At 42.6% G+C, this 23,272-nt stretch overlaps 1 protein-coding gene across 1 annotated transcript in view; it reads right to left on the bottom strand.

Moving 5' to 3' along the window:
• Nucleotides 1–596: 596 nt before the first annotated feature.
• LOC146789314 (protein lifeguard 1-like) overlaps nucleotides 597–23,272 on the bottom strand; it is a 287,971-nt gene continuing 265,295 nt past the window's right edge. The window contains exon 10 of the mRNA XM_085631062.1: nucleotides 597–2,932. Coding sequence (XP_085487188.1) covers nucleotides 2,783–2,932 — 150 coding nt within the window. The 3' untranslated portion in view covers nucleotides 597–2,782. The remainder of the gene's footprint in view (nucleotides 2,933–23,272) is intronic.

The raw sequence follows: 23,272 nt of genomic DNA, 5'->3' as shown, positions 1-23,272 counted from the left end.
TAGACCAGAAAGATATTTCCCTAAATCCAGATTGACAAACTTCGGTGACAATATAGATTTTCATCTCCATAGTAGGAAATTGGCTGTTAGGAACCTCAGCCGCCCTTTGCATCACAACTGCACAGGAAGCACTTTCTCCAGTAGTTGACACCGGAGAGACAAGCCCAGTGTTAGGAAAAGTTTCCACTCAATTGTCATCTTATAACTCATCATACCAATTGTCTTAAGTGTATGGTTCAGCAAATTCATCCCCTTCATCATAGCAATTATTAAACAGAATCTGTGCCAAAAAGATTGTGGATGGTCTGGGCCCTTCCTAGAGGGCAAAGTGTTATTGTCCAACTGGTTGCTGAAAGGCTGAAACCCAGTGGAATCGGTTAAGAATTACAAGAGAAACCCAAATGTCCATGTGAACATGGGTATCAAGCATAAACTTGGAACATGCGTTAACAATTAACAAAAATGACAAAAATTTACATAGAAAAGAAAATACCTGCATTAAAATAATCGAAGTCACAGCTTTGATAATAGGTCAGAAAATACCTGTCATGAATCAATCAATTTCAAAACAAATATAGAGCAACCAGTATGAAATATTTCAATTCAATCCATCCGGATAAAATTTTTATTTTAGACTTGAACTGTAACACAATGCATAAGCAAAATTACGCCGAGCAGTGAACGGTGAAGGAGTTTTGTGAGAAGCCCCAAGTGGAAAACCACAACCAAAGGAGAAAGTGGTGACAAATACGTGAGAGTCAAAGGTACATTAGTTTTTACTAGACAGCCTAATTTGCACATAACATGAGACAACACTGGGAAGTTCCCACAGTGTGAGGTTTAAATTACAAGGTCTGTTTATATGGATGTCAATGGCATTTGGACCGTAGGCCATTGCGAGGGTCTCTTCAGGACTGGGGATGACCCGGGGGGTGGTTATTCTATTTACCGGAGCCTGGGTGCAGGAGGTTACTCCAGGGAGCCACACGAATCGGGCCTATGGATGGACAGTAGCTACAGGCCTTGAAGTTGTGGTCCGACCTCAAGCACCAAAGACAAATCTTATGGGGATGAGTTACAAACATTTACTTGCGACGGCCCCTACAAGGTTTAAACCCTGTGGTTTTAGGGGGTGCCTTTTTAATTGCACATTGGTATTAAAATATCTAAAGTTTTATGAAAATTAGTCTTGTGACAAAATGAGGTGTAGCTCTGTATTAGAATCTAGTGGCGCGGATAGAAACTGATGTCTGTGTGCATGGGTGGTGATTATATGCGACTCCATATGTCACTTCCAGAGTGGAATGATGGCGCGGAGACTGGCAACACCACCTACTGGCACACAAGGGCATTGCTAAAGAGTTTCCAGATCTAGTCCGTCACGTGATGAATATTCAAAAGTTGAGGTATCTGCGGTTAGAAAAATCTAGCAGAAAGAAGATTGCAAGGTTCAAAGAGCAAAGACTGCCTGCTTCTTGAGACAACAAAATTCAAAATATGCTTAGCCATGAGAAACTCTTTCCCAGTTATGACCCCCTCACCCCCCAATGCTGTGGCACTCTTTCTACACATTTGAGCCATTTGACAAGCCATCCCTCTTTCAGAAAAGCTCTTAAAACTCATTTATTTTCCTTGCACGTCAATTAACTCCACAGACAGTTATACCAGCCAGAAGAAAACGAAACAGCGGAAATAAGATAGCAACCACCCTGAGTACTATTTTCAGTTTCCCCACTCCCTCATTATAATGTTATCGCCGTTGGACTTGACTTGTTGTACTAATCACTCTTGTTCCATGTAAAGTGCTCTAATATGACTTGGTGAAGTCTGAGCTGTGTAAAACTGTTAAATAAATTAATAAATATCTCAAATACAATCTTGTATGAGGCTGCAAATGATGGTAGCCATACGCTAAGGAAACCATGACCAATAGCAACAGATTACAGCACAGGATAGCTCATTATACCATAACTTGTATGTAGGCAGGTGGCAGCAAAACAAATTCTCCAGGTCATCTCTGTTGTGTGAACTTTGGGTAGATACCGTAAAATGCCAGCATGATTCTCACAACAACGTGCTGGTAATTCTAGAACTAACATTCTGGTTTGGCTTTCAATACAGTGAGTAACCCTTGAATCTGGGCGCGTGCATATCTCGCCAAAAGTATTCTGCTGATGGAAAAAGATTGGATTGAGTTTGTGAGGAATTCATGGGTGAATTTAATGTTTGCACTTGGAGTCAACTTCAACAACTCAGTAGTTTGGAAGCAACTCTTTCGCATAGGTAGCCATTGCTGCTTGGCTTCATACAATGCAGCCGATGAGGTTTACTTGTTATTCAATGGGGTAAACAGTTAGTTCCTGTCTAACGTGAAATAGGCTGTGACTGCGAGTAACAAGAGTAGATTTCAGTCCTTCCTCTTGATATCTTACATGCACAGTGGCCATAAACCTATACTAATGTACACAAGACATGGGCTTCTCTGTTTCCCCACTCACTAACACACATTGATTTCTCACATGCAATGATCGGACTCCTAAATACTGTGTAGTATAAACAATGCTTTAAAAATATACATTAAGCACATTTCAAGCCATTCTACAGTCGTTCCTGTTAAATGAATCTATGTGCATCTTCATAGTGATATTTCACCTGCATCCTTTTAAATAAATCTTCTGACAGTAATGTTCACAGTGTCTTCTGTACTTTCTCTATCTCAAACGATCATCACGATTATTAGCTGTTGGACGAGACATATTCTGATCTGTAGAAAACATATTGTCTATCGAGCAAGTCCAATTATCTGTAGTATGAAGAGGAACATGTTTACAATATCAATGTACAAGTTCAGGGCTGCAAAGATGTATTCCTCTGGGCTCAAACTGTAACGGTGCTTTCCTCCAAGCATGATCTGGGTGTCCACCACCAGGTACTTAGAAGGAAAAGAAAGAAATTACATATTTTAGTTTTTGCTTTTTCTGATTTCATTTTTAGTCACTTTTTAATGTGTTGTACACAATCAACTTTGATCCAGTATACTAGTGATCATATGAACAGCATGAACCAATTATTTTATGAAGATTTTGCTAGGAAGGTTAGTATATTACATAGTTTCGCCAAATACAGCTTTCGCCTTTATGAAATTGTTATTTGTTTTCGAACCATAAAATATACAAAAAAATGTATGAAGGGACTGAGCCGCCACTGGATTCAAATTCATTAGGTTTGACTTTATATTTATATATAAAAATTAAACAAAATTGTTTGGAAGGGTAAATTAGATGTTTAAGATTCATTCATCTAAGGATTTCCAACAACAGATTTTACTCCTTGTCCCCCACTGTGCAATACCATGGCCTAACCGATATCCTCTTCAGTTTACATAATTCCAAATTGAAGAACACATAAAAATCATGAAACCAATATGGTACAAAAAAATGGGTATCTGAGAAAAAGCCTGGCGCTACTACTCCAAAAGACATCAATAGCCCTTGATGCCAAGCATTTTGATTGGGGAAACTCAGAAATATTGTCCATTAAAGACCATACTCATTTTGCAACATCTAGATGATTCTTCTTAATCTTCATTATTCTTTATTTAAAAGCCAAACAATATATGATTATCCAAATAGCTTCAAATATTTCATTGGTCTATTGTCAATAACATTTTCAGTAAATGCATCCAACTGCTGTTTTGCGGAGACCAGCTTCATCAGTGCTCTGTTTATATAGTCTTTATATTTATATAGTTAATATAGAAATCCGAAAATCATTCCGATTAGGTCACATGATCACTCCATCATGTTTAAACATTGCCCATATCTTTGATCCTTTGTAGAGGAATGCCTCGAATTTATTGAGGATTATATTTTGTTTGCCTACGATAGAATATTATCCTTGCTGATGTATATGAAGAGTTCTCCCCCAAAACATTATCTGGTCTGTATTGCTATTTTTTAGATTAACTGCAGTGTGGGCTTAAATGGCTGCACTAGTATATTAGTTCCCATGAGTGTTTAAATCCTAATGCTCCACTTTTCGTAACCCCACTGCATACAAGTCACACTATACGAGAAGAAAACGTCTCTTAGAGTAAAAAAATAATGAAAAGGAGCATATAATCAAATATAGTACATTTATTAATTATAAACAATATCAAACTCATGCGATTGGAAACAAAATTAAAGTGCGGGGAGTCTTGAAATTTCTTTTCTTCATATAATCTTTATTTTCATTTCCAATCAGAAGAATGAAGCCCAGCCAACGTGTTTCGTTCAATAGATGGACTTCATTACGGTTGTGAATCAGATCACGAAGATCAGCAAAGCAATCTACGAATGTGAAATCTTGAAAGCCAAGAATCTCGTGATGTCTTGTTAATAATATATATCCAAGATGGGAACAGCTCATGTAAATCACCAAACAAGTTTAGTGGTTTATATAAATATGCATCAATATTCCAATCGCACCAATGTCTTCTGGATTTTCTAAGGATTATTGCCTTCTATCCATGCCGGTATCATATGAAGTCGTGCCCAATGTATCGTCCGTCTGACCTGTATTACTAACTTCTAGCTCTTTTTAAAAAAAAATATTTTTATTTAGAGATCAAACATGACATTTCGTTGACAACAAAAATTCCGTTATTCATCATTACGACAGTGCAACAAGCTCCTAATCCTAGCTTTCAAACCCTCAGTGTATTCCCGCATCTCTGACATGTCAGCTCCATGTAACCACCTAACAGATATACATTCAAGCCAATTTAAGGGGATTAACTTGATCGATGGGCGTTGACAACATCCCCCTGTATTCTTTCCCCATATCTTAGTCCATTTATTTGGGTAGCATCTGCTTTCGTAACCGACCCTTTCTGCCTGCATACACCACTCCATATCTATTGCCCATTCTTGCAGAGTCGGATTGGATGATTCACTTCCTGACTATATTGCATTTGGCTACCATAAATCCGAACATCACCCAGGGATGATCCTTATTACTTGGGTCAGTTTCATCCCAAATATTCAACAAATACCACTTTGCAGATGGCGCTTTAATACCCCCACACACCTCTATGAGACAGGACGAAACCACCTCCAATATTTTTGGAGCTCCAGACACTCCAACAGCAAATGGAAAAATGAGCCCTCATGGCCACACCTCCTGGGGCATTGCGCTGAGTCGGTCCTACCCATCTTAACCATCGTTGTGCATGCCTTAATAAGTCCTGTGTAAGATTTTCAACTGCACCAGTCAGAATCCGGAGCGTATAGCTAATTCCCAAGGTGATGCAATCACCTCTTGCCAGTACTCATCCTCCAACCCACCCACATCACCAAGCCATTTCTCTTGCAGGTGAGTCAAGGAGCCGGGGGAGCTATTTAGGAATTTACGATAGGTCAATGAGATAGCTTTTTTCTCTAAGTAATAATCCAACAGTCTATCCTCCAGCGGGGAGGACTCTGGGAACTCCTCCCGCTTGGTAGTGCCTTGCACAAGGTGTGGCTAAAATGGAGGTAGGGGTGTGTCTCTGTGTGCACCAACTGATAGTTACTTTGTAAGTCGGCAAAGGATATTACCTCCCCATGTGCCCACAGGTCCACCACCCTCAAAAGGCCTATCAAGTCCCACTGATTGAGGCCCTGTAGCATAGCCAATATTCTCAGTTTCGCCATGTCCCGTAGCAGGTAGCTTGGGTCATTTTACCTCTCCACCCCAGAGCCCCTAGTGCTGTGTGCCATATTTGAATCGTAATGGAAGTCGGAGTTGAAAAGGACTTGTAGCGCTTCCCACAACATATCGCCCAGAGGTAGCCCCCTGGTTGCATGTTACGTTGGTCCATTCTATAAGCGGGTTCATCCTGTGGGAGGTGAACCCAGTATTTCACCGCTGTAAGTTGGGCGGCCCAATAATATTTGCAAAGAGATGGAAGAGCTATTCCCCCATCATACCAGCTCATCGTCAATTTTGGGAGGGATATTCTTGGGTAACCCCCATCCCATTGGAGGGTTCGGATCACATTATCTACCGCTAACAACTTCTTCTTCAGTGTTTCGTCTGCTACAAAAATGCACCCTATGGAGGAGAACGCTACACGTGTTGGCGGCTTTTTTATTATAAATCAATAAAATATTTGAAGCTTTTTGAATAAAGAGATGATGTTTGACTTTTGATTAAAGAATTAAGAAGATTAAGAAGAAAAATCTGGACTTCTGAAAATGAGTGTATATATATATATATATATATATATATATATATATATATACTGATCGACAATGTTACAGTCGCAGCAACACAGCACTTCTTAAAGACACTTATCTCAAGTTTTACAAAAAACTGGCAATTTGGAAAGGTAAAGACCTTATTAGTGAAGATGAATATAGATTTCTCAAGAAAGATAATCCTACAACTCCATCAATTTATTTTATTCCCAAAATTCATAAAAACAGAGATAAACCGCCAGGTCGTCCGATCATTACAGCCAAAGATGGATTACTGGAAAATACATCTATCTGTGTAGACTACTTTTTGCAAGATCATGTTAAGAATTTAGAGTCAAATGTGCGAGACACGGGTGACTTTATTCGGAAGATAAAGGATGTGCATTGGCAACAAGACTATCTTCTCATGACTTTAGATGTATCTTCACTTTACACCAGCATCCAACACCCTGATGGCATCAATGCAGTTCAACATTATTTGGCCAAAAACCCCATGTATGATCAACAACATAGTGATATGATTGTATCAATGATTGAATATTGTTTGTACAACAACATTTTTATGTTCAACAACTTACTGTACCAGCAAATTCGGGACGTGGCAATGGGGGCCAGCTTCTCCCCCAGCTACGCGTGCCTTCACATGGGCTGGTGGGAGGAGCTGGTACTCAAAATTGAACACAAGCACACAGTTGGATGCCATATCATCAAATGGCTCCGTTACATTGATGATCTTTTAATTATCTGGCGGGGCACAAAAGAACAAGCCTCTAACTTTGTAACGGCTATCAATCTTAACCTTTTGAATTTAAATTTCACAGCTACAATTAGCGAAACTGAGGTTAACTTTTTAGACACACAAATCTATATTCATGACAATGTGTTAGAGACACGTCTCCACAGAAAGGAGACAGCTGGTAATTCCACTTTGCATGCTCAGAGCTCTCACCCCAAGCATTTGATTAATAGCATACCTTACGGTGAGATGCTCCGTTTGAGACGCATATGCAGCAACGAAGTGGATTTACATAAAGCCTTGAGAGCAAAAAGAGATTCCTCGAACAAGGGTATGCCCCTAACATCATCTCACAGGCTATTACTAAATCTATGAGCAGCTCTCGCGATAGTCTCCTCAAAGACAAACAGACACATACAGCTTCCCTTTCCTTGTCTGCCATCACCCCTTCAGCCAAAGAATTTAGTTTGATTTTAGGTTATAGTCGCCAACATAAAGCCATTCAAAAGATTGTACAAAACAACTGGCCGTTGGTACTCAACGATCCAGTAATAGGACCCTTGCTTCCGCAACGTGTGTCCATTACGTACAGTAAAGCACCCTCTATGAGGGATAGCTTAGTTACTACCAACCCCGAAATCATTGAGAGCACAACTTGGCTACAGACTCATAAGGGTTTCTTCAAATGTAAAACTTGCAAAGCATGTATCCATGGTAGAAATACCAAGAATCACACTACCCCGTTTTGTGATAGAGAGTACAAAATACAAAAATTACTCACTTGCAAAACCGAATATGCTATTTATGTCCTAATGTGCCCTTGTGACTTAAAATATATAGGCAGCACCAAACTTCAGGTCCACAAAAGAGTCTTACAACATCTCCGAGCTATAACTCACCAAGACAACACATATCCTGTAGCTCGGCATTTTAAAGAATTTCATCAATCAGACATTAAACATTTGAGCTACTATGTGATTGATGCTATACCCCCCAGCAGACGTGGCGGTGATAGGGACCACAAACTGAGACAACTGGAGACTAGGTATATTATCCAGCTGGATACCAAGTCACCAGGGGGCCTGAATGCCCCAGAAGATCTTTATACATGTCTTTAATGATGATTTTGGTGACTACACATAGCACACTTTGCACAAAAAATATTCTCTTAGTGTCTGACCGCATTATCAACTATGGTGCTACGATCGGTAGGGTCCCCCCCAGGGGAGCACATGCTATTGTTTCCGATTGTGGGTTGCCTTGTGGACTTGTTTCTTCGTTATTTATATAAAAATGAAACCGTTGTGTGGGGTCCGGATGGTGTGGCTGCCAACGTTTCTTTCAACTCCTGTGATCTCTCTTCTGCCGCAGCGTGTGTTCTACTGTTTGTATTATATGCTCTTTCTGTTTGCTAGCGGCCGGCCTGAAGGTTGTAGGCCCATCTTTGTATATCTTTTGGATTCTGTAATAAACGGGTTAAAAAAAAAAAAATAATAAAAAAAAAAAAATATGGTGCTACGATATCGGTATAGTAGTGATTTTGAAAACGTGCATTTTATTCATTTAAGGTTCAAACTAATTTAGGAATTGTGTAAGGAAAGGCATATCAGGAATGAAAAGATTTTATGTATTTATTTATTTGTTCATATTTATGACTATTTATTATTATGATATATATATTTATTGTCAAATGGAACATTGTTTACAATATGCTGTTTTGCACATATTTATACATATTTTATACATATTTTATCTTTGCTAACATTCGCACTTCCCTTCGCCTTATCCTTTAAACACAAACTCCCCAAGAGACTCCGTCTCTCGTTTGCACCAGGCACTTTACCAATATCTATAGATACTGTAATTCTCTACGATTATATATCTATTTTCAGGAAATTTTTCCATGTTGCTGCTATAACCTTGTCCCTGATTATCACACAAGATAGGAGGTTTTTCATCTCCGTCCTCCCATGATTCCACCTATTCAAACAGATAATTTCGGATTTCTGTTTTACCAGTCCAATGATGTACCTTTGTATTCCCCTTCTTTGCACTTTGCGCACTTTTTCCCAACTCCCTATATTTTTCAGGGTAAATTCAGTGGGCCCGATTCACAGAACTAACTTAAGACAAAATCCTAAACTTACTACCATTTTGGTATTCACAGAAGGCACTTACTCATTTTGGTATTCACAGAAGGCACTTACTCATTTCGGTATTCACAGAAGTTAGGAGTCCTAACTTTAGGACTCCTAAATGCCTTCTGTGAATACCGAAAGTCTTAAAATTAGGATTTTTCGCAGTTTAGTAGTAGTATAGTTAGGACTCCTAACTTTAGGACTCCTAAATGCCTTCTGTGAATACCGAAAGTCTTAAAATTAGGATTTTTCTCAATTTAGTAGTCCTAAATTTAGATTTAGGACTACTAAATTGAGAAAAATCCTAATTTTAAGAATTTCGGTATTCACAGAAGGCATTTAGGAGTCCTAAAGTTAGGACTCCTAACTTCTGTGAATACCGAAATGAGTAAGTGCCTTCTGTGAATACCAAAATGAGTAAGTGCCTTCTGTGAATACCAAAATGGTAGTAAGTTTAGGATTTTGTCTTAAGTTAGTTCTGTGAATCGGGCCCAGTGATTTTACTTTGAGTTTCCAATATGTATTCATACGTATTATACATCTGCTTGACTTAGAATACATATGCTGTATCTCTATATATTTATTGTTTCAACAAATGAAATCAACATTTGAATACAGTCATTTTGGGAATAACTGCACTTGCCTAATTTGGTTAATTTGATTCGCACCGTTTCCATATTATGGGCATTTTTCCCTCATTATTTTTCCCCCCCCTTTTCTTTGAGGCACTTTTTTTGTCATACGTTAGCTCACCTACTCTCTAGTCCATTAGCATAGTTTCTGCAACACTATTCTTGTACCCAGACGTTTGTATTGCCATCCATACAAATCCAGATCCAGCAGTATCTTACCGATTATGCATGTGGACGTTATTTGTATTTGACCTTTTATACAATGTGGGTAACCAAACGTGATTTATTCTCTACAAGTCTGTTAACTCTTTCTCGTTGTATATAATATGTATTTTAAATGTATCCATGAGCAACAGAAGATTTGGCATATATTTGTGAACTATTTACACATTAGCCGCAAGTTGGTTCTGAGGCTATTGTCTGGTATCACTGTTGTTTCTATGTCTATGGCTATGAGATCATGTGACGTGGCTACATATCTGTATTTACACTTGAAATAGTTCCATGGATTGGCTCCGACATGTCATGTGAACAAGGCTTTTGACGAGCTGAAACGCGTCATGGCGAAGAAGGAGTAAAACTTTATTTTGAGCACTTACTTTGGGTCTGTGTCCTGTTTTTGTTCGGCGGTTTATCGTCACCGTATTGGAAAAGAAGTAATATATATATATATATATATATATATATATATATATATGTATATATCTGTCACATCCGTTTATAGTTGAGGAATTTGTTGTTATCTTTTTCTCTATTACTAATAAGCAATCCCTTCCTGCACAAAAACAATCTTGTTAGGTTAGTAAATCCTGCGCCCTGGTCTTTTTCCTTTGTTTGTCGAATCGGGCTTAACCAGGCCAGGTGCAGAGTGAAGAGTTAGTTAGCAGATACAGTAGTTTTACTCCCCGGCCTTTCCCTTCCCAGGAACGAGACCCAGCACTGTTAAGGGTTCTTTTGTATGGGGAGGCCTGTGAATCTCCTGCTGGCCTGAAATGTCATTAACTTGGCCCAACAGGGAGCACTAAGGCCTGGAACCTTCTTATGGCTGAGCTAGGGAAATGACAATTCTTAAAGTGCCATAGGAGGACAGTTATCACAAAAGCGGATCTACACTCTATACATGTTTACTCAAAAATTGACACCTGATCGGTGTTGCTAGGCCTACGTATGGTGAAACTGTGTGGTGGTGCAGATTTCCTCCATAAGATATAATGAAGTGAGCACATCGACTTTTCAGATAGCCCTAGAGACCTACACTATATATGCCCACTCACATTATAAGGCCTGCACCAGGTCAGTACAAATACCTCATCGATCCCTTCTGACACATGCTACGTGTGCGCAGATACTTGGCCGAGCTAGATGGTAATCTCAACAGCTCAGCCGCCACATGTGTGCACATGCATGTGCTAGAGTGTAACCAGACCAGAGCCTCTTATCCTAGCTGCACAGCAGCAGTCATATCTTAGAAGGCAGACACTGGCAGTTAGCACACTCAGTTCACTCCCACAAAATTTACTGTGAATGCAACACAGGTAGCCAACTAACTCACAGTCAAATCCAAAACCGGATATTCAAAAAATGAAAAATCCAGGGGGAAAGAATGGGAGCAACCCATTCTCTACAACAATATACATCTTTTTTTTTATTAAAAAGATTTTTTTAAATATCCTGAAATTGCATGAAGAGAGCAGAATGCCCTCTTCAAACACTTTAAGTATAGGCGCACAGAAGGGCACAGGAAGACAGTATAAGAAGGGATGAACAATTACCTTCTTTAATTCATGCTTTTCTGAGACGCTAGAAAGCTATTAAAAAAAAATGCATGTAGAATTGGGAATGTAGTTAACAGTAGTGAACATATGTTCTGAGTCACAAGCACAGTGTTTGGTTTTGCTCTAGTGAATAAGCTAGTTTTCTCAATGGGCATGGTGGCGAAGCGCAATTACAGCATTTAGCAGGACAAAAGATGCATTTCTATGGTATAGATTACAATCTGCCAGTTTTATTTTCCTTCCATGTCTTTTCATTGAAAAGTTTGCTCACTTTTTTGTGAAAAGGATTTTGGTGTTAGATGCTTGTGCAGAGAAATCAGTCGTAACAAAGTATTTTGACGTTTGCCTTTTAATCTTAAATATTTTTCCTTGTCTCAGGCAACTTTTGTATGCTAGTGAATCTTTCCGACTCGTGAATAATTGTGATGTACTTTTTTTTACTACTGCTGCTAGGTAGTTTAAATTGACTTTTAATATTGGTGCATGTGTTCAATTTTCCCATGGCCTGTTTAAAAAAATGTTTGTAACTTTCCTTAGGTTCCAGATGTATCCCCTGACTTGTTACTCTCTGCCAAAGGACATCATTTATTCTAACATGATTTGGAATATGGTTAGCACGTGCGAGTAGAGTTGGTTGCCAACTCTGCGCAAATCAAGAGACTTTCTCATCTGTTTCTTCTTTGCGGAATGCTTAGCTGTTGTAGGGTTCCTTGAAAGCTTATTCAAATCCATAATACCCCGATTCACAAGTTCTCAGATACGTTCCACCCTTACACTATTCAGTTTCAAGATTTTTTACAGACCTCACTGCATTGTTTCAATGTTGTCTCTATTTAGTTGCGGTCTCAGTGGTACTCCTCAGTAAAGGCACTACCTTTGTGTGATATCTAATTGTCCTTGAAGGGAATTGTCCATTATTACCATTAATAGGGAGTCATCTGCACATTACAGGGTTATCAATCCAATGTTTTGATGTTCATTTACATGCAGGTTGCATAACACTGGAGCCAGGAAATATTCCTTAACTGGATCTATTTTGAGGCAATTTTCTTTGTCAGTTCCCCCTTACAGCGTAAATGATTATTATTATGGTTAGATGCCTCAGATCATTTTGGTCTCGTGTTTTATTAAAAATCAGTTCCAGTATATCAAGTTATACGCTTTAGAGTAGTCAAGGAATCCCATATAATGTGGTTAGGCTCCTATGCTTTGTTTCTTATATGTTATTCTATGTTAAATTTATTTATAGAGTGCTCTAACACAAAGCTTCTTGATGCAGACTAGAACAAAACAATGCTAAAATACCTTTAAGGATGGTTGTGCAAATATAAACCAAACTAGCGCTAAACATTGTAACATATTCAATAGACAATGTACCAAAACAGGGAATCTGAAGGTCCTTATATCAAGGAAGCAATGCACAGACAGACAGCGAACAATATAAGTGGCTAGAAAATATGTCACGATAGATAAGAAACCAGTAGATAAAAGGACAATTGTGTTGTGAAATTGCGATGCAAGCTTTCCGCTCTCAGGATCAGAGGTAAAGAGTTCTGCATGGCTGGAGTCGCAATGAAGAACGCTCTATCTCCAAACGAGGAATTTCTTGATCTGGGAGTCTACAGAAGGCATTCGAAGTTGACTGCAAGAAAATGTAGTTCCCTAGTGTAAATGACCTTATTGGTAATAACAATAGCTTTGAACAAGATTCGTTGGAGGAGCAGTAAATTGGTGCACTCGCTTACAATCAAGTGGATAAGGACACTTCTCGAAAGTCCAAAAAGGGGTCTGACTGTGACATTTTGGACCAAACCGAAGTCTATTTAATGCTTGATTCAATCTTGATTGAATGAAAAATTCAAAAAGTGGTGCAAGAAAGATTTTTTGTGCTGTTTAATTTAAAAAAACAAAAAACAGTTAGAGACTTTAGCTAGCTGGGAATGGAAGGAGAGCTGACTATCAAAGTGGATACCAAGATTACAGACTAGATACTGCAGTGAGGGTGGGGGGCATAGAGGTGGACTGTTGGCAACTTATTTATATCATTTTTAGAGTTGAACAATTTTCTTAACTAGTTTTAGTTTCAAATAGTTTGCGACCAGCCACCATCGTGTTATAGAGCAGTAGTAACTAACGTTTTTTATAAGGCTGACCCTTGGTCCACTTCCAAGGAGCCTGCCACTCAACACAGGAGAGCTTCTGGGTGTCATCCGTGCCAAGGAAAAATCCCCACATGTGAGATGCTGCAATTTGGTCAGGGGCCAAACTCTAACCAGCAATGGTAGCAGAATGTACCTTTGCAGGTAAGCATAAACGACTGATCTAGGCTGGATCGAGAAAGTAGGAACACATTAGGTCTTGCTGTAGATATAAGAAGACAGCCAGTCAAGAACAGGTACTGTAAAGCTGACCTCAGACAGCCTGGAGATAAGGATTTAATGGTAACTAGTTTTGAATGCAACAAGAAAGACTAATAAAACCATCCTATACAGAAGCTTTCGAAGGTCAACAAGGTCTGAAATAACCATCAGCTTTTTGCTTCTTCCTGGAAGGAACTCTGGAAGGTCACTGGGATCCAAGGTAGGCTTTTTTCCTTTTTTTAGCAGTGGTTTATTGATGGCCGATGACCATTTATAAGCATGAACTGTCAAAGAAAGTAACTGTCATTCATCAGAGCAGAGGCCATTGCTGTCCTAAACTGGGTCCGGGGGAGAATCCCCATAACAATGGCAATGAATATCTTGGCTCCAGAAATATGGTCGCAGTTTAACAGACTGGCTACCTAGGCAGCCCTGGATTAGCAGCATCTGCAATATGTAGAAACACAATGGTTTCATTACTGATTACAATTTGTCAATCTTGTCATCCAGTAAAGTCATGTTTTCAAGTATGTCAACTGAATGCAGAGGCTGGGCCTGCAATGCTACAGTAAAGTTTAATTCTCCAATCACCCTGTAGATATCTTTTGTAAAGTTGGGAACACTTGTAATACATTCTGGGAAGTAGCTGGTCTTTGCACCTGTGGTCTGAGTATTATAAGTTTCAAAGGCAGCTAAACAATGAGTTTTTTACTCTGAATCACATGTTTTTCTCCATTTCCTTTTGCTCTGGTAGGCCATGAGTGTAGCCCGAGAAAGTTTAGTACAGAACCACAGATTGGATTTATGCTTTTGATGTAGTATGATCTTGCATGAAATGGCCAGTATGATGGTGTTCAAGTTTCTTGTTAGCTTGGCAATTTGTTATTTAAGAAGCAAGGTTGAATCGCCTTGTGAGAAAATGCTAAGAAACCCTGTGAATACGGAGGCAGGTGAGAAGGGAACATATTAATACCGAATAGTTTCCAACTCCTACTGCTTTGTAGCTCAATTATATTATAACAACTTTCCCCTTTGTGACCCTACTTTGGAAAGGGACTCAAATATGATCTGTGGAGGGGAAGAGTCTCTAGACTGGAAAATATCCAACTAATGGCCTACCTGATGTGTAGGTTTATTGGAGATCTTCTAGAAGGTTAAGCATCTACCCAGAGGGTTTTGTTTTTACAGCTGAAGACTAAAGTCAACCAGAATGCTCCAGGCGGTTCCTCAGCCAGTTTCGAAACTCCAGACACACTAGTCTGGGGGTGGGGGGCAGTAAATAAATACATAGGTATTCTATGTCCCTCACCCATTGTCTATTATTTACCAGGATGGCAACGTAGTGGTGTGCAGTTACTTATTGACCGCCACCCATTTTGTCCTTGTGTATTTTGTAGTTAGTAAGTACCAATTTGTCAATAAATGGGGAAGAATCATCTTGGAGCTATGTTTTGGAGAAACATGAGGTCCAAATAGGATGTGGGACCAACGTTGGTGAGCTAATATGCTTTAGGGATTAGTGGTAAAAAGTCTCAAATCTAAGGGCAGACTTAGCAAAATGTCCTGCAACCCAGCGCAGCAAGACATCTTGCTGCACTGCATTGCATGACAGGGAGAGGGCAGTAATGCACCCAATTTAACATACTATGGGGCAATCCTGTCCTCTCCTTGCGCTGGCGCAGTATGTGCTGCCTAGGGCCAACGCAGGCACCCTTGCACCATGGTACAAGGTTGCCTGCTTTGCAGGCAGGATTGTTTTTGTACAGGAAGGGACACCTTCCTGCACAAAAATGACCCTTTGAGGCTTTTTCGTCTTGCCACGTATGCTGCAGAATGCAGCACATGTAGAAAGAGGAAAGAACAAGGAGAAATTAACATATTTCTCCCTATTGCGCCTCCCCTGGAAAGGTTTAGCATTTTGACGCATTCCCTGTTCTACCACTCAAGGTAAATCTGGGAATGCGCCAAAATCCATTGATAGATGCATGGGGACACCCACGCTCTACCCATGGAACGCATCCTTGGGGCACAGTAACACAAGGCAATTGTGTTGTCTGTTCTGACTAGGGCTGGCTGATCTGCTAAACTGGGGAGGAATGTTTGTAACCCTAGCCGTATGGCTTGGAGTTCCAACACAATGGTGTGGAGCATCTTCTCCACATTTGACCAGAAGCCTCTGGTTGAGTGCTCTTGTTGGTGAACTCCCCATTCTACCATGGGCACATCTGTTGTTAGTATTACTCTTTCTGTTATAGGTAGTAAAGAAAGTCTTGCATTTAATTTTGCAGGCATTCTCCACCACAACAATACTTGCTTCAGATGTCTTGGGGCATGCACCATATCTTACCATAAGCCTTCGATCTGCTTCCATTGGAGGTCCAGCTCTTACTGAAGAAGGTCTCATATGGAGCCTGCAAAATGCATTGAGCCCCATATGTGATACCATCAGACCCAAAAGGGACTTGTATTGTCATACTGAGAGTGATTGTTCTGCAGGAAGACTCTATGCCATATTCCGCAACTCTCTCAATCTTTCAATTTACAAGAAAGCCTTTCACAACTGTGTGTAGAGTACTGCACCCAGGAATTGGATTTTTGTCTGGGGTTCAATAGATGATTTCTCTCTGTTCAAAGTGACACCCAATTTCCGGAAGATACTGATGCAGGCTGGCGCCGAAGCCTTTGCTCCTTCCCTTCTTGGCACTTCGATTAGTCAGTCATCAAGGTATGGGAACACCAGTTGACTTTCTAATCTGAGAAAGGCAGCTACGGGTGCAAGACGTTTGAAAAATATTCGAGGTGCTGATTTCAGTGCGAAAGATACTGCCTTGAACTAGTAGTGTTGTCCCGCTTCCACAAATCGAAGGTAATTTCTGTGTTTTTGGTGAATGGTTATGTGTAAATATGCATCTCGAAGATCCAGGGAGGTAATAAAATCACATTCCTGCATCATCAGGAGGACATCTTGTAGAACAATCATGTGAAATGATTGCTTCTCTAGAAATTTGTTTAGCTGCCTGAGATCCAGGCTTGACCTCCAATGACCCGTTTTCTTTTTTATTTGAAAAAACCTGGAATAAAATCTATTATTTCTTTGTGATTTGGGGACAATCTCCACAGCCTCCTTCAGATGAAGAATGATAATTTCCTATTGAAGCTCCTTCAGATGCAGATGATGTTCCATTTTGGGTAGACATATTGGGGGTCCTGAACGAACTCCATAGTATGCCGTGAATGAGCAATTTGCCTCACCCCCTTCTCCGATGTTACATCCTTCCAAGCAGGTGTAAAAAGGGAAATTCTCTCTCCCTGCTGCTGAGATGAGATGGAAAAGTGGGCATAGGTGCAGAGTCAAGCTTTCCTCTGATTGTCATTGGTATGTGTTTGTGAGGAACCTATTGTCTTCCCTGAAGATCTTCCATAGATTATCATTGGTAACGATTATAGGAGTATCCTTGAGCATATCCGGATTGTCTTGGGGGTAGTATGTGTGTCCCTGACCTCAATATTGGTTGAATCCTCCTTTAAAGTACTGCGATCCCTGAAAGCCATAAAAATGGCACATTCAAAATCTACGGTATTGTAGAAGTCCTAATGTCTTTGCGGTGTCATTTTCAGTTGCGTTCGAGGCATCCATTGCTGCATCAATAATGTAGAAGTAAGTCAACTCTCCATCTTTGAGGATAGCTCTCACTGTTACCTTCTTATCTTCAGAGAAGAGTTCCCAATAAAATAGCGATGTCATGCTACATCTGGCCTACCATTCCCAGGGCATTGGCTGTCTTAATTGAAGTTTCCGCCATAGATGAAATTCTACCTCCCAAATTATCAATATCTACTATCCTTTTCTGACGGATCAGAGGATGGTGTGATTAGGGTCTTGGTTCTTTGCTGAGCCTCTGAAGAGATGACTGAATCCGGTTTAGTATGACTTCTGAGGCAAGCTGGAGCCAAATCCGAGACCTTATACTTTTTCTCCCGACGAGGTATCACAGCTGTAACTGTTGACGGTATTTTCATTGATTTTATGCCTACTGACCAGACATAAACTTAAATGGGTATAGATTTTACAGACTTCCATGACTGTTCTTTGAAGTCATAAAGGAAACATGGTTATTCACAGACGTCATTGATATACTGAATTTCTTGGCAGCCCTCTACATTCATGAATGGAATTGAGAGATATCATCTGTTGAATCTTGTGTATTTGGTCCCTCAGCAACACCATTTGGAACAATAATTTCCCATCCAGTATCATCTTGTCTTTCATGGTATTGAGGGAGCTCACCTTCCTCCTCATCCATATCTGAATAAACTATACTACTGGAATAATCATTGCTGCTCCTAGGCCTGGAAGATGGTTCCTTTGGCAGTGGAAGGGGAGGTAGTGGCGATGGTTGCTGAGGTGGTGTAAATGGTAAAGGAGCAGGTGGAGGAGGTGGTAGAATTGGTGCAGCAGGTAAAACTAAATGAGGGTTATTAAATAGGATGTTGTGGCGGAGCGTGGCTAGGCGAGCCAACATGGCGGTCGCTTTTTAGCAGAACTCCACTTCGATCCCCTTCATTTTGACGGCCATCCACCTCAATGCTTGCCATCAAGGCTGCCCCCCCAAGACCCTGACAGCTTCTGCAGTGCAGAGTGGCGGCTGAGGTGTCCCGAGCGTAAAGCCCGATACAGAGCCGCCTTACTGAGTGTGACGTCGCAGCTCTGAGTAATCCGTTGTAAGCCCACGGTGGAGAGGAGGTGCATTTGGGCTCCAGTGGAGGATTACAATGGCTGCCTGCTGGGGACCCTTGAGGGCAGCAATGTACAGAGATGAGGTGCGGGAGGGGCCTGATTGCAGAGCTGTCCGCTCGCCGGCCCTGAGCCCGTGCTGTTGGGTGGTGAAATTGAAGTCTTTCTGGGGCCTACCTCCTCCCCCTCTCTCTCCTGAGAACTGTGTTGCTTATGTAAGTGGACCCCCCGAGCCCTGGATGGACTGGTGGAGAGGGTCGGGGAGTCCCCGCATGCTCATACAGCCCATAGATATGCAGAGGCAGTGATGCTCTGGACCCTGGTGACAGTCTGGAAGTGGAGAGGGGCCAGTTCTTATACCCGGACTCGACTGGGCTGCATCCTTGGCCTGGGCCTTCCCCAGCGTAGGGCCGGTGGGGGTAGAGGGCACTGCCTACTGCCCTATGGACACCGGGTCTGTAACGCCGTCGAGACTGCTGGGCAGAGCTGGCTGGAGAATGCAGGTTCCTCTGATCTACGGAGGACCTTGCTTTTGCATTCTGGCTTATAGTTATAAGGCGGTGGTGGGCAGCTGCTGATCTATGTTCCTGGGCCTGCGATGGTTCGTTCCTCTTCACCTTTATCTCCCGGGGGCCTGGGGTTGCCTCCCCCCCGTCCCCCCGACACAGAAAAACCTGCTATGTCTCTGCTTGAGGAGGGCTCCAGCTCCACTGGTTGCGGAGCGGCTGATGTGGGGGTCACGGTCTGCTCTGTCCTCTGCCTGCCTGACTTGCATTCAACCTGCATGAAGAGGGGCCCTGCGGACGGACCTGGGCTGCCCCTGACAGCCTGCGGTTGACCCCCACGTTGGCTGCCCAGCCCACTCGCAGTGAAGCTTTATGCTCAGCATGCGGATGGCCACGGGGGCTGCAACATGGCTGGAACAGGCAGATCGTCTCTTCCACATACAGAGAATCTGACCGGTCAGCAGTCCTATCATCGTCATTGGCAAGGAGAGGTCGGCGAGACCAGCTACCTCGCAGACCCGAAAGGAACAGTTCACTACTGGGTAGGCGAGCAGTAAACAAGGAAACGCAGTGGAGGGGGCGAGTGGTAACCCCCCCCCCCACCAGCTTAGCCACAATTTTCCAAGCTATACAAACATCCCAAGCAGCTGTTGAAAATAAAATTGGAGAAGTGCACATGGACATGGCATTGCTCCTCCAGGAAATGCTACTGGGCGAATCACAGAGGCAGAAGCTCGAATCTCTGGAGTGGAAGAGGAGGTCACATCCTTTAAAACCCAGGTCAACAGCCTTCTCGTGCGCACATCAGAACTGCACAGGCGTGCAGAAGACCCCGAAAACAGCTCTTGATGCAATATTATGCGCATGATTGGAATCCCCAAAGGGACCAAACCACAGCAAGTCACAGACTTTCTAGAAACGTGGATTAAATCCTGGATGGCAGCTGAATATCTCTCCTCCTTGTCCACAATGGAGAGGGCTCACCACAGTTTGACACCAAAACTTCCTTCCTTGGACATTTCCAAATCCAATGATTGTCCGGATCCTAAATTTCAGAGAAAGAGGTGCCGTTTAGCAGGAGGCATGAGCCAAGCCGGAACATGGCTGTGGGGATGCTAAGGTTCTCATTTTTCCTAATTACACCCCGAAGCAGAGGTGCCGTTCCTACACAGAGGTGTCAAACAAAAACTCAGGGTGAAGGGCCTCCAATATCGCCTCCTGTTTCCGGCTAAGCTCAGAGTGATCCACGCCAACAAATCCTATTTCTTCAAGACTCCAGAGTCAGCATGGAAGTGGATCACAGAGGACTGACCCCTTAGAAATAAAGTGGAGACCTCATCTCATGGGACGGGAGCTCGAGGACCATCTGGACGGCAGTGCAGAAAATGTACCTGCAAAAGAAACCGTCTCGCCGGTCGATCCGAGTCACCCTCTGGTTCTCCTGTGACGCGGAAGGCATCCAATGCGCCGTCAAGCTGTAACCTGGCTTCTGGAGATGGTGGACACAAAACGGCTACAATTACTCTTTTGGTTACAGGCTCTCAATTGCTGGATGCGACATTACAAGATCTTGAACTTTCATTTACTCCTGCACTGGGATTTTAATGTAATGGGGCTTGATGTGCTCGGCATGCGACCTTTACCATTTGATGGCAAGGAGATATCTGTTCTTGAAGAAGGGATCTAGATGAATACGACCCCCCCTCCGTTGAATGTCATCATTCCCCTCTTCAGTTTTCCTGTTAGGGTGACAGATGCTTCTAGGGCAGAAGCATGGGGTGGGGTTCTTTAATTATGTTATTGTTTCCACTGCTTTTCATGACCTGTCTTAAAGTTGTCTTTTCTGTTGTGTTTAATTCAGGGACACTCACACACACGCACCTCTTATATAGCATGATGCACTCAGATCTTTGGCACTTACTCGTACATGGTCTGTTGGCCCCGCCATGCTCCCATGGCTACGGGACTAACAAGCCTAGTGACATTTGGGTCTTCCTTCCCCCCAGATGACAATCTTCCACTTACTATCTTGGAATGTTAACTGCCTCTTAGATTGGGTGAAGCGCACTGCGGTCCTGTCCTATGCTCATCGCCATCACCCAGAGGTCCTTTTGCTCCAGGAGACTCATCTCATGGGGAATCACTGCCCCTTCCTGGCACGCAGAGGGTAGAACAGGGTCTTCCACGTGGGCTACTCTCAGATCTCTAGGGGCGTGGCGGTTCTGTTGCGGCGTTTCTTTCCCCTGGGGGTCTCACAGGAAACACATGACCCACAGGGATGCTTCCTCATTATCATGGGAACACTCGAAGGTCACACAGTTAATATAGTGAGTGTTTACACCCCTCCTGCAGTTCATGCTGTGTTTCTTGAGGACCTAACTAAGTCTCTCCTAGACCTATTGCATGGATTGACCGTCATGGGGGAGACTTTAATGCAGTCCCGGTCCCTGCATCCAATGCTACTGGACCCCCCTCCAGGTCATGGCGCACTGGGGCCCATAGACTCTCTGACTGGGCTGTGGCCATAGGGCTCTGTGATACGTGGAGGACATGGCACCCGGGAGTCCGGTAATACACACATACCTCTACTGCACACCAAATTCACTCACGCATAGTCCATATTTTCTTACCAGCACCTGACTGTCGTAATATTAGCCATGTTTAGGTACTGGCCCATGGTATTTCCAACCAAGCCCTGGGTCTTCTTCATCTGGGATCCCCCGGGGAGGGGGGCGCGCGGCCTATTTGGTGTTTAAATACCTGGTATTTGCAAGATAAGGGCAAAGCACTATGCTACGATCGCGTAGTTTGCGAAGTTTGCGCTACTTCGCACTATGCGAATTGCACGTAGCACAGTGAAAACACACGTACCGTAGCGTAGTGCAGCGGTCATTTTTTGCTTGCTCGCGGTCCTCAACGACAAGTTGGCGACCGCAAGCAAGCAAAATGACATCCCGGCGAGACTTTTTCCTTCTTCGCGATCAGCAACATCAAGTTGCCGATCGCAAGCGTGGAAAATAAACCTCCTGGCGAGCTTCTCAACGCGGGGAGGTCAGGTTTCTCATTGCAAGTGGTCGCGATGAGAAACTACCAGTCTGCGTTGAGAAAGCTGCTGCTCGAGTAGAAATCTACTCGAGCGGCAGAAATCGACCGCTTGCACTGTGCAAGATGCAGTTTGCACTGATTGCACAGTGCGGACAAGCATCCGGCACTGTGCAATCAGTGTGAACAGCATCTTGCACAGTGCACTACGCAGTTTGCGAAGCTACGCGTAGCTCGCGTAGTGCGAAGTGCCCTTCACGTAGTTACGCGTAGCGCTACTTTGCAAACTACGCCCAGGGTTACCTAAAAGAAGAACTACAAGCTTACGTCCAAAAAAATGAAGGGTCAGTTGCCACAGTGATGACTCTCTGGGCAGCTAGTAAAGCTACGCTGTGTGCATTTGCGAAAGGAAGAATTTGTGTGGAGGAGCGGACACATTCCTGCGCATTACCCAATTTGAGGTGCATGCCCTCTACTGCCAGTCCCAGATGGAGTTACAGTCTAGTGTTGGTTCCTCTCGACATTTGGCCCTGATCTACGAGGACATTTGTCTCCTCTCCTTGGAAGCGGCCAAGCATCTGTGACGGGCCACAACGGCAAGGATTTATGCGTGGGGGGACAAAAATGGGAAACTATTTTATTGGCTGGCATCCCACCAACATGTAAACAGGATCATACCAGAGATCATTAATGAGCACGGTGCTTCCCTTCACTCTCTCTCAAGAGATAGCACGGGCATTTTCTTGCTATTATCACCGCCTCTACGCAGTTCCCTCTGACAGGAATCCGACTCTAGCTTTTCAACTTCTCGCTGATGTCCCCTTTCCTCATCTTCCACAGGCTGCAATAAAAGCTCTAGACGACCCTTCTCACTGCAGGAACTGGAGAAAGCCCTGTTTAAGATCAAATCTGGGAAAACCCCAGGCCCTAATGGGTTCCCTGCCGAGTGTTACAGGGAGTTCTGGGATGTTCTGGGACCGTACCTCCTTGACCTCTACGAGAAGGCAGGAGTTCAAGGTACATTCCCCTCAAACATAGATACCGCCACAATAGTGGTGATCTCCAAGACACAGCTCCCATTTACCTCCTGCGTGAACCATCGCCCGATTTTCTTGATTAACGGGGAA

This window comes from Triturus cristatus, chromosome 10, assembly GCF_964204655.1.
Source record: "Triturus cristatus chromosome 10, aTriCri1.1, whole genome shotgun sequence".
NCBI lineage: Eukaryota > Metazoa > Chordata > Amphibia > Caudata > Salamandridae > Triturus > Triturus cristatus.
Note: the sequence above shows the minus strand (reverse complement) of the source record. Positions and strands in the feature narration are given on the sequence as shown.